Source organism: Electrophorus electricus, chromosome 8 (assembly GCF_013358815.1).
Source record: "Electrophorus electricus isolate fEleEle1 chromosome 8, fEleEle1.pri, whole genome shotgun sequence".
Taxonomy (NCBI): Eukaryota; Metazoa; Chordata; class Actinopteri; order Gymnotiformes; family Gymnotidae; genus Electrophorus; species Electrophorus electricus.
In genome coordinates, this window is record NC_049542.1 from 12089859 (window position 1) to 12101891 (window position 12033).

Sequence of the window (12033 nt, forward strand, 5' to 3'; positions counted from 1 at the left end):
TGGATTGTGAGAAAATTGTAAATTTACCGCCACAAGAAATGGTGGCCTATGGCACAGTTTTGGCCAATTCTGCTTTGTGCTTGATGATAAAACTACATCAAGCAAAAAAAAAAAAAAAAAAAAAAGTGCTGCAGCTGGAGTGTTGACATATGCTCGAAACTGCACATAAACTTTAGAATTAGCTGAATTCGCCAGCATCCAGAACACGAGGAGGACTGACTTGACCCCGCTGCCAGTCGTCTGTGCTTGTTCCGTGATCTGGCGAGGCAGCGTCAGAATTTTTTGCGCTGTTCCACGGAGATGGCGGAAGCCATCGCGGCTCCGCGACACCGATATTTCTGTCATTACTGTAAAGGAGAGGTGGATCCCAAACTCCCGGTGAGTTTAAATTGCACATTCGTTTTAACTTCCTCTGCAATGGGGTATATTGACGTCGGAGTGTATTGGACGTTTAAGGCAGCAAAGCACCAAAACATTATAGAAGTGACATTACGACAAACTTGTTCTAAACGCATTCCTGCCTTTGCAGTTCGCGTTCACGTTTAAAGGTGATATTTAAAAAGGTTGTGGTTGTCGTTTTCCCTAATGTGAAAGAAACGTCTATGAAAATGGTCACCAGGCATTCGTGATCTAAATTTGGTAGTTACATCAGTGCCATATTTAGCATTTATAGGGAGGTGGCTTGTTCTACAACTGTAGAAGCGATGAAGTTGTACCTTGTAAGCAGTACAACAGGACTTGCTGAAAATTGATTGACAGGACCATTACCCCGGCTGTTAGGCTGGTTTTGACAGCCGTGAAAGCGAGTAGTATAATCTTTCTGAGGAACGCCCAACCCCCAAACAAGGAGTGGGTACGCCTGTCTTTAACCAGGTTGTGCGCTCCCTGTCAGCGCAAGCGTAAAATTAGTAACGCATTCCGCTCGTGCATTCGCTTCCAAGCTTTATGATTTCGTACTGAATTATCTTTTAACAACATATCTACATATGTTTAGTATATCCTTTGAAATATAATCACTAGCAAAATGTAAAGAATACTACTCAGTTTCACCATATAGAAGTGGTTTTAAAAGTTTAATAAATGGCGACGCGTAAAGCAGTTGCTGACCATCCACACAGGAGTATGTATGCCCGAGATGTGATTCTGGCTTCATCGAGGAGGTGGCTGAAGGCTCCAGGTGAGGGCTGTTCATTTGTGTCATAACTGTATGACAGTGGTTTTTCTATGGCACTCAGTAGGTGACATATGCTCATAGCTGTGATGTAGCTCTTTGTAGTCCTATAGTTTAATTACAAATAACATGTTCTCTAGCCTTCTACAGAGTGGGGTTGTTGCTAGCAATGGAGTAATGGGCAATGATGACATGGCCTCACAGTTTACTGAGGTAAATCTTTCTGTCTAGCTGTTATCCCCCTTGAAAATGTCCTCTTTAAATACCAATTTACTGTTCCTGACAGAAGATCAAAGACATATCAATATTGATGTTTAGTGGACTCACTGCTGAATTACATGTGGTTGACTGGCTGAATGCTGCTCTCTCCTAATCCAATAAGTTTAGAATTTAGATTTAAGGAATTCCTCAGGTAAAATTCTAAACAGAAACTATTAAGACCAAATTAGCAATATACTATGACCATCACTCATAAGAGATTAAACTAGCTCACACTAACAAAAATTTCTCTGATTGTGCTATACTATTTAAAAAAAACACATTATTAAAGTTCTGTGCTCTTACATTCCTAGCCTGTGAACATCTTACCTTGCTTTATCCTTCACTTAAACTTGCCTCATTTGTCATCAGCTCTGGCAGCTACTCTTCATGGAACGTTCTGCCCTCCTCTCTGAACCTGTCGTGTCAGGGCCCGAAGCCCTACATGGCACCTCCGCTGCACAGGCAGTGGCTCCTGGACCTTCACCAGTGGTGACGAGGCATGTAGCCACACCAGAGGAGTCTTTAGGAGCTTTGGCTCCTGCCCGAAGGCCCTTTCTACCAGACCATGGACCAGCGGTAGAGGGGTGGGTAGAGAGACATAGAGAAGAAGAAGAAGAAGAAGAAGAAGAAAAAGAAGAAGGAGAGAGAGAGAGAGAGAGAGAGAGAGAAAGAATCTGAGAAAGAGTCAGATCTGATTGTGTCATAACATTGATGATGAATAGTTATCATTGAATTGAGCCCACAGTTAACAAGTTGGAAGAATGCAGGAATAAATTAAATACTAGTAATTTTACTGCACTGTGTTTCTGTTCAGTGTCAGTCTGAAACAGAGCTGTTTCTGTTCGGGTGATTTCAGGTATAACTTAATCACCTCTTGCAGCCAATCCCAAAGGCAGCCATATTTGTGTAGTTGCTTTTAAGATTAAATAAGCACATTTTATGCTGCACTGAGAGGATCTGATAGCACAGAAAACATACTAAAGTCATTTGGGGAGGATATCCAGAGCTTTGTCTGTTTTTTGCTTTGTTCAATTGCACAGATTATATCAATTACCAATCTCCTATACTGCCTGCAATTATTTATTCTGTCCTTTATTGTGGGAATTTACCAGAAACCCACAAGATTATTTGCACTCTTTACTTCAGAGTTGCTCCTGCTATAGCCTGTAACCAAACAAAACACTAATCTGCATTAAGAGCTCATTATGTTTTTGGTTTTTTTAAATTAAGGATTGTCCAGCAGTTCTTGGCTGGCCTGTTTGCAAACTCGGGTAACAGGGGCTCTCCACCATCATCATGGTAGGTGGAACTGGTTTTGTACCACATTTTTTGTCTTTGTCATGACTTTTTGCTGCTATATATGATGTTAATATATGTGGGAGCATCTATAGTTCTGACAGAGATAAACATCTATTAGTCTTGTTTGTCAGGTCAGGAATGTTACACTCAAATCCAGGAGATTATGCCTGGGGACAGGGAGGTTTCGACGCTGTCATTTCACAGGTGGGCTTGCATCGGTGATGACCATGCTACATAAAGAGATGATAAACTCTCTTTTCAGTTTCAATTTCCAACACTTCTCAGCTTTTCCAGATTTCCATTTAGCCCTTTAAACACTGTTATTATTTGTATGAGTCTCACAGTTTTACAACTAAAAGGTTTGTCTCTCTTATTTCCCTCTTGACAAAGAGAGTGGGCATTATTTAATTTCCTCCCCTGCTCAGCCATCCCTCTGTCCTGCAGTTGCTGGGTCAGTTGGAGCATACTGGGCCACCGCCTGCCGAGAAAGAGATGATCTCATCCCTGCCTGTCATCCACGTCTCCTCAGAACAGGCTGGTAAGTTCCCATAATCTCCTGAGTCATTATCCACACCGCCATCCTTCAAGTCTTGCTGTGTTTAAAAAAAAAAAAGAAAAATCCCACCCACATATTTCTAGACAGCTTACCAGAAGGGATTTTCCATCTTCTTCTTCTGAATTTGGACAGTCTCCCAAATGCCTGTAACTCTCTACAGCCAGTCACTCTGAACTGGGGTGGAGGTGTACAGAAGTGCATTTTGGATGCCACATTTAAATTTAAAGGTCTCTTCAAATACAAATGTTCTTCAGTGGCTCTATCATGCATGCTTGTCCTGTGTCTGTCTCTAACTCCCACCCCTTTGCACTATCTCGTATCTCTCCCAGCGGGTCGTCTGGAATGCCCTGTGTGTAGAGAGGAGTACGCGGTAGGGGAGCTGGTCCGGCAGCTGCCCTGTCTGCACTGCTTTCACAGTGACTGCATTGTGCCTTGGTTACAACTGGTGAGAGTCTATCAATCTGACATCACAGGAGTGCAACAACTTCAAGACTTATTATATCTGTAAAGATATGAAGGATGTTTAAGCTCTGGCTGACAAAGTTGTTATTCATAGTCTTTGAAATGATTATGCTGTTTCTTGAATATTCTAGGCCCATATTTATCAAACTTGTATCAAGTTGGTCTTAAGTAGATCTGAATTCTCAGAGTGTGGCAAATAAGGCAGGAACAGAAACATGCATCTGCGATTGATGCTTTGGGGACAAGATTGGTGACCACGTTGTCTGTTTGTCCATAGCATGATACCTGCCCTGTCTGTCGGAAGAGTCTAACTGGTGTAGACCACAGCCTCCTGCACCAGACTGCAACTCAGGAGCCCAACACGGTCACCACAGAAACCTACAGGCCACAGAACCTATGAGGATATCAGCCTGCTGTCTCTCTACACCAACCCATCCACCCAAGAAAGAGACATTAGCATAAAATTCAGGGTACCTTCCTGAGTTCCACCATGTGTCCACCCGGAACTCATTCCTACACATTGAGACTGTCTTCAGTACATTTGTTTCTCATGTTCATTCAGCACACCATTTTGAAACTCTCTGGTCATAGCGTTTTTAAGGGTTCAATAATCCCTGAATGTTACCAATGCCATTGATAGCAATAGTGCACACAAGATCATGTCTTCACTCTTGGGAGAAATTGCTTTTATATTTATTCGTGCCCTTTTTGTTTTATGTCTCTCTCACTGAAATCTGCACAAGAACATAAATTAATTCTGTACCTGCAAATATGACAGTGACAATGTGACAATAATGCTTTAAATGTGAACAGCTGGCCTTTCGGGAGACATCAAACTCTTGTTACATAAAACATGAAGGAAATTGTGGTCAAGAGTTAAAGAAATGCAGTGTATGAACTTTTTGAAATATGTATCTCGGGAAGTAAATCTGACTCTTAAGTTCTTACAGTGCTGACATTACATTTTTTTTTTTCATTATTGTTTTTTCACTTTGCATTCATTAATGTATGATGAAAATGTGTAGTTTAAGTGACTGGTCCTCGAAGAAATGCCATTACTGATCAGTATGGCTTTGATCGATCTTGTCTTGAAACTGATCTTGTGTGGTCTTGTGCAGTTTAGTTGAACAGCAAAAGTGAACCGGCCACTGGCCAAATGACAGCTTACCTTGTTATATACCTTTCTGAGGGAGCATACAATACTCCACACTTCGTTTTCTCATTCGGGGCTTCTTAAATTTCTGCTCCAATTCTCTAGTCTAATTAATACTGAATGTAACAGTGCTGGCTCTTAGGACATCTCTTAGGACAGGACACTTGATAACACACCTCCACATCTCCTGGGCTGAAGTAAATAAGGATGTCCTAATATCCACATGATTACTTACTATACCTAATTAGAAGTTCTCTTGTGTACCCTCTGATACCTCATACCAAAATAAATATAAAATGCAGATCCAGAAGAGTGTGCATATGTGTCTCGTAGGCCTGCACATAGACCTTTTGTGTACATAATTCTATTTACATTGACATCTTGAGAGGTGTATAGTTTGAATGTTGTAACAAGACCCCATTTATGAGTCTAAATAGGTTATAAATAAATTAGGTAAGATTCAGATTAGGTGTGCACTTCTGGCATGCTAAATGTTCTATACTAAAAAAAGGGCAAATGGGAAAATAACATCTGTTACAGAACCTTTGTAGGAGTAACAGCTATTGAATTTTATATGAAATCTTAAGAAATGTTAAAGAAGGGGTTTTGTGTTCTTTTTTTCCATGTTTACAGTCTGTGGAAATAATCAGAGCAAGAATGAGCCAAACTGGTCCATTAGAGTTTAGGAAATCCAAAGTGTATTTCCCAAGGATAAAAAACAAATACTAAGTACTAGTAAAAAGTGCCATTGTTTGGCAATGCTATAAATGACTCCTCAGAAAACCTCCCAGATGCATTGTATGAAGAGGCATGCTTACTGGCATCACAGGTTTGGCTACTGGAGCACAAAGGCAGCATGGTTCTGGTATCCAAAGCAGCTCTAGGAGGAGCTTTGTGAGGTTTTTGATATGAAGTGTTTGACTCCAAATTACATCACTGGGAGTCAAACTGACACACCACAGAAAGCTCTTAAGTGCCAGGGAGTAAAATTCAATAAGTCAGTGATCAAAGAATTTGTGATTCCCCCCCCCCCCCCCCCCCCCCACACACACACATTCCTAATAAAAAGCACGTGTACTCTGAAATACTTTGTGTGTAGTGAGTCCATATGGGACAATAACATGCTCTAAAACTGAATGTCACAAAGTGACTTCCTTAGTTTATGAAGTGCTGGGATGCTTTAAATTCCTGTGATCATATGGTTAATCTGATGCTTCAGTATGCATACTGTTGTCCTTACACCATCATAACAAACTCAAATGACCTTTTATGCATAATTAATAACTAATTTAAACATTAAACATGTAATTTTGAAAGATAAAGAATTATTTAATGTTTTTATAAAAAGGAATAATGTTTATCAATCCTGAAAGATCTCAAAATTAACATAGGCCTATTGATAAATTGACTTCAGATATCAAATCAAATCAAATTTACTTATATAGCACTTTTTACAACACATGTTGTCACAAAGCAGCTTTACAAATGTCCAAGTCCAAGCACCCAGTGTTGCTGGACAGTGGCAAGGAAAAACTCCCTAGAGCATGAGGAAGAAACCTTGAGAGGAACCAAGACTCAAAGGGGGAGCCCATCCTCCTCTGGCCTTAGCTTTTCAAACCTCTACGAAAAATGTAATTGAAATATTTCGTTCATTAAGCCCCAAAATGGCCCAAGACCTTTTCTCATCATCCTAACAACTCAGTTTGGACGTTGATAATATCGAAAATAACATGAATTGAGCAATCCTAAATTGTCCTATAGCTCCACTGTCCCGCTTCCTTCGCGTGGGCCAATGGACTAACTTGAGTTTGTGAGAGGATGGAAAAAGACCAAATAAAAAGAAGAGGTCTACACAGCCCTTTTATTTTTATTGTAACGATTGGATTCCATCAATTTAAGAGGCAGTTACTCAACCCGCCTCTTTGCTGTAATTCCCCCGGGAGTCTAGATATTTCACTCTGGGTAAAGTGCCACGAGCGCAAGAAAACGCGGTCCTTGTACCCCATATCATTTAGAGGCTATCGTCATGCTTCCACCGTTGTATCACGTGGAAGAGATACAAATATAAAATGCCAACATTTTAAACAATCAATCCACCATTTAAAACGATGTTCTGTTTAAGGCTATGTAAAATAAATTTAAAAAATAGGAGGAAATCGGGAGAAAGTGGAACCACTACACGGCATCTGCCCTCCTCCCTCCCACATCTCGGTCCCCCTCCTCTCTGTCCTCCCTCCCCTCCCGCCTCTGACTGAGAATGCCCGTGTTGTACTGACAGAAACGATACGGGCTTAGCAGACATGGAGGCCCGATTGACGACAGAGGCCCATTCAGACACCTTTAAACTCGACTAGCGCAGTCCCGGAGAGGGAATCCGGCGACATTTTGGAATATTACGGGTAACGACCACTGTACTGACAAGGAGGGAGAAGGCGAAGAAATTGAGGGAGAGATCCATTTCGGGTTTCTGTTGATTCAACGCAGCCGCCATTTTGTTGACAGTTCTTGTTTTTTAATAACCTGTACAGGGCTTTATGCGAATAGCACTTGATGTGAATTTTTCTTCCGATCATGCTTCGCTATATGTTAGCATTTTATTATTGTCGTTTTATTGGCCTCCCAGATAAGAATTAATACTTTGCTCAGCTAGTTAGTCACAACACAGTGGGTGCCTCGTTAGCTGTCCTAGCTAGCTACGTTCGTGAAGATTGCTCGCAGTTTGCTAGCTATGACTGTGTGGCTAACCTTGCTATCAGCAATGTGCCAGTGACAGTACAGATTATCCAATTTCGTTCCGGTGCTTTTGTAGCATATATTAGATGTATTTAATGAGTGTTATTCTAAACATATGACCAGTAACAACTTAGTTCTTTTATCTGTGGATTTCAGCCACGCAGGTAGAAAGCCACTTTACCCTTGCAAGCAAATCCTGAAAAATGATGGCTAGCTTACCCATAACGAAGTAGTAACTAGCTAGATACAAAGTAGCACTAGGTATGCTCACTACCATGCTACAGTATTATATAAACATTATTTTAGCACAATGAATGAATTTTGTCTGACGCAGGATAGCTAGAGTATGCAGGCGCTATTACCAATCAGTTGCTATGTTTTCGTTGGGGGCAATTTAATGTAGCTATTTACTGAAGTAGCTTTAGGCTCTGTCAAAAGTCGCTATTTTGGATAACACTGGGTATCTATCGTACATATTCCTCTGGTAGGACGTAGGTTGGGGTCACTGTTGTGATCCTGCAGATTAGCTTTGGAGCTATGTTGCTACCTTGGCTGTAATCGTAAAGCATGGCAAATGCACCTCATGGAAATAAAATAACGGTAGATACAGACGTTTGCAGGCTCAGTAATGGTTTATATTATACATAGTTGTTGCGCTCTATGTTTTCCTTCGCAGCTTTGATTTTCTTTCTTTTTTCTTTTGTCGGGACATCAAGTTTCAATATAAATTTACAGAGGGAACCATGTTGGTACGCACGAAGAGTGGATTTTGGTCCAAATAATGTGATCGCCGTTTGACACCGTTAATCACGGTGAGTTAAAAAACAAACAAACAAAAAAACCTTTCTTAAAACACATTTTAAATCGCTGCAGCAGGTGAAGCGACTTTTGTGTCGTCTTCGCCCATTTGATCTTGGAGATGTCTATTAAAGCTCAATAAGTATTGTATGTTTCTGTTCCTTTTATGGCTTCATCTGCACTTGCCAAAACGATTAAAGTCTGTAGGCAGTCCCCCGTGCAACTATGAAGGTGTATCGTAATTACACACCTTGCTGTTTTTATTCTTAAAGTCAGGATCCAAGACTTGAACACGTAGGATATGTTGGAGTTCTGGCTGGCAGCTTTTTTACGTTAACGATAGATAATAAAAGCAATACTAAAGGTTCTCTAGGAACAGGTGTTTTGTGTGTATGTGTTAGTTTCACTTCAGAGATGTTTAGGATTCAGTTTTAAAGTTACTGCTAGGAACTGCTACTGTGGAGGTCTCGGAAGCGCGTATAGCTATGCCCGTTTGCGTAGTGATTTATAGCGGTGTATTTAGTCATTTTAAACTGTTTAGTTTGACGAGATGAAAATTATTTAAGCTCTAAACTGATGTCTAAAACAATTATCTGATTTTTGAACTGTCACTATACGAGAGAGTTGCGTTAGAATCACGTTTTCATGCCGTTGGATTTTGTAGAACAAGAAATCCTCAGTTAACCTCAGTTGTAGTGTGGTTCACTGCACGTGCAAATTGCGTGATCGCTTTGTTGGGTAATGTGCATGGGAGTAAAACATTGTTTCACTGACTGGACGCTTAACAACACGGTAGATGATAGGACAGAATCTGTCTGAAACCTTTAAGTCACCTTTGGCCTCTGACCCAGAGCGGGGCTATTTGCTGTCAAGGAAACGGCATTCAACACCCTGCACCTTCCGATTCCCACAATCTATATTAGCGCCTAAACGTCCTCTTAAAAATTGATTAAAATACGTTTCTGGTTGGAGGTGGAATTAACTATATTGATTACCATGCCTCATTATTGTTCAAAAGACTGAGTTTACTTTGCAATATGTTCCAGAAAATGCATTTATCAGCCTTGTTTAATAGTAGTAGTATATGCGTTGTTTTTTAAAAATAGATATACACTTAATTAAATACATCTATTGTAATATTATATAACCTGCAAATCACTGAGTAATGAAAACAAATGATAGGAGTTTCATTGATTTCTGTCATCCTTTTTTGTTGCTTTTTGGCATGTAGTCTGCTAAGCAATTAAGATCATAACAAGAATAATATCAGTTTCAGCATCTTTCCACAATGTGTGAAAAATATATGTGTGTGTGTGTGTGGCTGGGAGGTGCCGTAGAGGAGGGAAAGTGGCACCAAGTTGTGAACAGTGTGCCCACTGCAGTGCACCTTTTCTTCAGTCATTTTCTCAGGGCCATCTGGTCACCTCTGGCCTCACAGTATGTTGATGGATTCCTGAATCTGTGACCTCCCATGTGTGTCAACCCAGCAGTGTGTTCCTTACCTTGTTTTGGTACTTAGTAGAAACAGTTGGAAGCAGTCAGTGGCAGAAGGGAGGCTGCCAAATTAAGTGTGTTTATCGCTTCAGTTGGACTATGAGTGCAAGGCTGTTTTCAGAAATCGGTAGGGAAGAGAGGGACTTGGACACGGAAAACCAGGTTCCACTGAAAATGAAAGTAAACACAGGAAGGAAGTTACTTTATGGTTTTCTTTTGTTATAATTGTGGTTATATGTATAAAACCACAGGTATCAGACTTTGTGTAAAGAAGAAGTGGCAAACTGTTGATGACTGAGAATACTTTTGATATGCAAAGGTGTGTTGTGCTACTCAAACAGCGTTTTTAAACTTGTTAAAATATTTTTAAAAAGGCAAACACCTTATTCATATGGTGTCTACGTGTTCTTAACCATTTTACATTACATGCTTTTACTCCTTTAAAACAAAAGGAGTATGCAAAAGTGACTTATCACTGTGACAAACAATTTTATAAAGTCCTAGAACACTTAGGAAATAGGAGAATGATTGTCATTGAGGGTGGGACAGACAGAGGAAGGAGAAGAAGGGAGGGCACACTGGAGAAAATGTGTTTTTGATTAGCAGGAACATAGCGACTCTACTTTGACTGCTATACAGTGTGCTTTCCAAGTGAGTACAAGTCAGAGAGCATAAGTGAGTGAGAGGAAACAGAGAGCGACAGGGAGGGAGGGAAAGTAGTATAAGGAGGTGACATGGTGAAGGAGAAAGAGAGCTAACATGATTTGGGAAGGTGGTATGTGAAATGGGGATCACTGACAGAAAAAGGAGGTTGGGTTTTAGAGATCCTGAGTGAGTAATTGTAGTAAACATAGAAACGTGGGTGTGGAGAAACCAAGGCAAGACTCCAAGTTCTGGACCACAGTTTATAGTGGCAGTCATCCTGCAGAAAGCATTTTCTCTGCACAGAATGCAGTCAGCAATGAAATGATGTTTTCCATCAGATTTCATATAAGGCTCCCTACATTCCACATCATTAAACAGGCATGCTCAGAAGCATATAATTTAGATGATCCAAGAACTCTTGATGGACTCTTTGCATAGCTTTTAGTCTCAGTAGGGCATGAAGAAAGACTCTGCATGCTTCTTCTCTCTTCGTCTGCACACTTCTCTTGGTCTCTCCTTTTGTTTTGATTGGCTGTTGCAGAGGGCTGAAGAAGGCAGCCAGATCCTCTGACTCCCAGAGGGTCCTGTGTGCTGAGGTCACAGCTCTGACTTGCCTCTCAATGACTTCACCCATAGAAAGCACCTGCTCGGGGCAAGCCCTGTGCTAAATCACTGTGTGGCTAGATTTGGGGGGTTGGAGCAGGGAACTACTTACACTGGGTTCCATGATTCCTCCGATAAAAATTCCAGGCGTTCATTGGACTTGACTACTGTGATATTCAGAAGTGTGCAAGTGGAATGGTTTGTTAGTAATTTATTTTTTGTTTTAACTAGTTGCTGTTGAGAAAATCGAATATTTTAAGATTATTTATTTGTATAACATTACCTTGTCTAAAATTGGTAATGTGGATGACGAGCATGAATGAAATTTAGAGGAAATGACATAGCATGCCCTTTTCAGCATGCTAACTGGTACCCACCAGCTGTCATTTATTAACAATGATGGCATTTTTGGATTAAGCACTCCTTTAAAAGCTAGTTTAGATAAAGACTATAGGGGAGTTTTGTGAGAAAGGCCAGATGTTCATAGTTATAGAGTCACAAAATTTAAATTTACTATGTGAAACTGACATTGGTGAGATGGGCAACAGACTGCAGACACTAAAAGTTTGTGGTTCATGCTGGCAGACTTTCAGTTCTAATCTTCCGTGTCTCCCTTGTGGACCTTTACCTGATTTGGCTTTGGATTTGAGAAATACTTAGAAATGCATACTAATTGAGTGGTAAAACAATTTTTCCTGAGATTAAACAGGAATGAAAATGTCTGATAAATGTACAGTATTAAAAGAAAATCCTTTTAAAACCATTCTTTTTCATTTAAACTCAAACGACTCTATTGCAGTTATCTTCAAACTGGCTAAGTAGGTTTAAAGTTAGTGAGTGCACAAATGTTGGAGGGAT

The 12033-nt window shown here is 40.4% G+C and overlaps 2 protein-coding genes across 5 annotated transcripts in view; both read left to right on the forward strand.

Annotated features, from left to right (window-relative positions):
- The first annotated feature begins 222 nt into the window (after positions 1 to 222).
- On the forward strand, positions 223 to 5209 carry si:ch211-81a5.1 (E3 ubiquitin-protein ligase RNF115). 2 transcript variants are annotated; one of them, XM_027002356.2, is made up of 9 exons: positions 223 to 378; positions 1119 to 1177; positions 1312 to 1384; positions 1802 to 2016; positions 2663 to 2731; positions 2863 to 2935; positions 3176 to 3269; positions 3617 to 3732; positions 4027 to 5209. In XM_027002356.2, exons 1-9 carry the CDS (start codon positions 301 to 303, stop codon positions 4147 to 4149), a joined length of 900 nt encoding a protein of 299 aa, XP_026858157.2. In that variant the 5' UTR covers positions 223 to 300; the 3' UTR covers positions 4150 to 5209. The 2 variants fall into 2 exon arrangements, with proteins under 2 accessions (XP_026858157.2, XP_026858158.2); XM_027002357.2 differs by having other exon boundaries at positions 1802 to 1929.
- A 1952-nt stretch (positions 5210 to 7161) lies between these two features.
- ash1l (ash1 (absent, small, or homeotic)-like (Drosophila)) overlaps positions 7162 to 12033 on the forward strand; it is a 33067-nt gene continuing 28195 nt past the window's right edge. The window contains exons 1-2 of one of the 3 annotated variants that reach the window (XM_027002336.2): positions 7162 to 7301; positions 8312 to 8447. The gene's annotated coding sequence lies outside the window, so the exon portion shown is untranslated. The remainder of the gene's footprint in view (positions 7302 to 8311; positions 8448 to 12033) is intronic. The other 2 variants (XM_027002335.2, XM_027002337.2) reach the window with 2 other exon arrangements.